This window comes from Watersipora subatra, chromosome 9 (assembly GCF_963576615.1).
Source record: "Watersipora subatra chromosome 9, tzWatSuba1.1, whole genome shotgun sequence".
Classification (NCBI taxonomy): domain Eukaryota; kingdom Metazoa; phylum Bryozoa; class Gymnolaemata; order Cheilostomatida; family Watersiporidae; genus Watersipora; species Watersipora subatra.
In genome coordinates, this window is record NC_088716.1 from 11,624,088 (window position 1) to 11,627,152 (window position 3,065).

Sequence of the window (3,065 nt, forward strand, 5' to 3'; positions counted from 1 at the left end):
TGGAAAACCTATCCTGATTTCACTAGCAAACATCTTGTGAGTACTGTGTCAGAGTTTCAGATTGCTAAAACAATGCGTTCTCGCTTGAGCCCACATTATGCCAATGTCACTTGGTTGCTTTTGGCGGTTTTTTAATAAATATGACAAAATGTTTAATTTATCAGAACAGCTATTACAGGCATTAATTTTGTGTGAAATGAGCAAAAACCGGTACTCGACACTTCAAATGCTAAACATTGCGTTCAGTGGTATATAGAAAACACATTTCTATGAGTGGCACAAACTTTTTCATGAAGGTAGATACAGTACTAAAGATGATGCGAGATTGGTCAGACCAGCTTTGCAAGCGCTTGTTCACCACTTGACAATCATGGCAGATTTTTGTTCAACTACTACCAAAATGTCTGGCAAAACTCGACTTGGTTTGGTACTGCACAAAAAGGGTTGTAGCTGGTGATTTGAACCTGAGAAGAGTCATAAGAAAGTTTTTGCCGCATTTACTAACTGATGCACAGGAGATCAGAGTGCATGCATGCAATGATATTGTAAAGGTTTTGTGCCGCCCTTACTTTCCTCCACTAGTACAAGACTCGGTGCATGAGTTTGTACATATATTTTCTGCTTCGTTCATAAAAGAATAGTCAAGCACATGCAATGAGCAGGCCCGGAACAGCTGTACTCTTTAACTCAAATGTTCATGCTTATATAGCGGGTAGGGCTCTGTTCTTCTTGGCTGGGTCCGGGTAGGGCTCTGTTCTTCTTGGCTGGGTCCGGGTAGGGCTCTGTTCTACTTGGCTGGGTCCGGGTAGGGCTCTGTTCTACTTGGCTGGGTCCGGGTAGGGCTCTGTTCTTCTTGGCTGGGTCCGGGTAGGGCTCTGTTCTACTTGGCTGGGTCCGGGTAGGGCTCTGTTCTACTTGGCTGGGTCCGGGTAGGGCTCTGTTCTTCTTGGCTGGGTCCAGGTAGGGCTCTGTTCTACTTGGCTGGGTCCGGGTAGGGCTCTGTTCTACTTGGCTGGGTCCGGGTAGGGCTCTGTTCTTCTTGGCTGGGTCCGGGTAGGGCTCTGTTCTACTTGGCTGGGTCTGGGTAGGGCTCTGTTCTACTTGGCTGGGTCTGGGTAGGGCTCTGTTCTTCTTGGCTGGGTCCGGGTAGGGCTCTGTTCTTCTTGGCTGGGTCCGGGTAGGGCTCTGTTCTACTTGGCTGGGTCCGGGTAGGGCTCTGTTCTACTTGGCTGGGTCCGGGTAGGGCTCTGTTCTTCTTGGCTGGGTCCGGGTAGGGCTCTGTTCTACTTGGCTGGGTCCGGGTAGGGCTCTGTTCTACTTGGCTGGGTCCGGGTAGGGCTCTGTTCTACTTGGCTGGGTCCGGGTAGGGCTCTGTTCTACTTGGCTGGGTCCGGGTAGGGCTCTGTTCTTCTTGGCTGGGTCCGGGTAGGGCTCTGTTCTACTTGGCTGGGTCCGGGTAGGGCTCTGTTCTACTTGGCTGGGTCCGGTTAGGGCTCTGTTCTTCTTGGCTGGGTCCGGGTAGGGCTCTGTTCTACTTGGCTGGGTCCGGGTAGGGCTCTGTTCTACTTGGCTGGGTCCGAGTAGGGCTCTGTTCTTCTTGGCTGGGTCCGGGTAGGGCTCTGTTCTACTTGGCTGGGTCCAGGTAGGGCTCTGTTCTACTTGGCTGGGTCCGGGTAGGGCTCTGTTCTTCTTGGCTGGGTCCGGGTAGGGCTCTGTTCTACTTGGCTGGGTCCAGGTAGGGCTCTGTTCTACTTGGCTGGGTCCGGGTAGGGCTCTGTTCTACTTGGCTGGGTCCGGGTAGGGCTCTGTTCTACTTGGCTGTGTCCGGGTAGGGTTCTGTTCTACTTGGCTGGGTCCGGGTAGGGCTCTGTTCTACTTGGCTGGGTCCGGGTAGGGCTCTGTTCTACTTGGCTGGGTCTGGGTAGGGCTCTGTTCGACTTGGCTGGGTCCAGCGTGGCTCGGCTTGGCTCAGCTTTGGCTCGGCTCGACTTGGCTTGGCTTTGCTGCAGGTGGACGCCATCCACCACACAATTAAGGAAGCTTTATGTAATGATAGGAACTTTTTGGTACTGTGATAGCGGGAGATAAAGTTTGAGTGTATGGTTATAACTAAGGTCTAAATTCACAAGTACCCAGTGAAAGTCAACCATTGAAACCAAAAAACCAAAGAAGGCAAGAATGTCTTGGTCAGCTGTAAAGACCATGCCGACTATGTTTTTTTACATTCATGAAGTAGTACACAATGAGTACCTACCATGAATTACTACTGTGAAACAGTATGTCTGTACTCTGTATTAAGATTTTGATACAATTTAGAGAAAGAGTTAGCTGCAGAAGACCTGGATTGTGGCAAACAAGTTCATGAGCGCTGCACCATGATAACAGACTTGCCCACACACACTTTGTGTAAAAGAGTATTGCGCTGAAAACACCGTTTTATGCTGTCTCTTCCATACTCATCTCTTTTATTCATCTATTTCTTAAAGTTAAAACTTACTGTAAAAGAGACCAAAGTTGACAGCAAAGAATCAATTCAATTTGCAACAGCAAGAGAGCTAAAAAAGCTTGATGCTGATTGCTCCAAGCACTGCATGGCATCATAACAGAAGAGGTGAGTCCAGGGTATTGATGACCAAAAGAAATACTTTGGAAGGAATTAACTACATAAATAAATTGAAGCAGCGCATATTAAGTTGTGGCCCCATTCCTGAAACCTTTTGGATCAGACTTTGTACGCTATATTATGGGAGGTGAAATAAAGGTTAAATGCTGTATTATAGAAGGTGCGATAAAAGTTATATACTGTAACATGAGAGGTTAGATAACAATATAGAGGTACTTGTACCCTCAGTTTGGTTCAGTATACATTTAAATTAATTTTGCTCCTCATACATCTGAGGCAAATTTTAAAAGACTCTTAGGCTAATTATGAACAAAGACATATTTCTTTATTCTTTATAGTGATTGAATGAGGCCTTGATATGAAGGGAGAAGATATTTGGCTACCAATGTACAAAAATTGTTATGCATAACTCCTTCAATCTGTCAGGATAAATATTATGTTT

At 47.1% G+C, this 3,065-nt stretch overlaps 1 protein-coding gene across 1 annotated transcript; it reads right to left on the minus strand.

Annotated features, from left to right (window-relative positions):
- Nucleotides 1–687: 687 nt before the first annotated feature.
- On the minus strand, nt 688–2,204 carry LOC137404779 (uncharacterized). Its single transcript, XM_068091011.1, has 4 exons — nt 2,133–2,204; nt 1,846–2,003; nt 1,319–1,756; nt 688–1,198 (listed from the first exon to the last, which is right to left on the minus strand). The coding sequence occupies exons 1-4, from the start codon at nt 2,202–2,204 to the stop codon at nt 688–690; spliced, it is 1,179 nt and encodes a 392-aa protein (XP_067947112.1).
- Between the last annotated feature and the right edge of the window lie 861 nt (nt 2,205–3,065).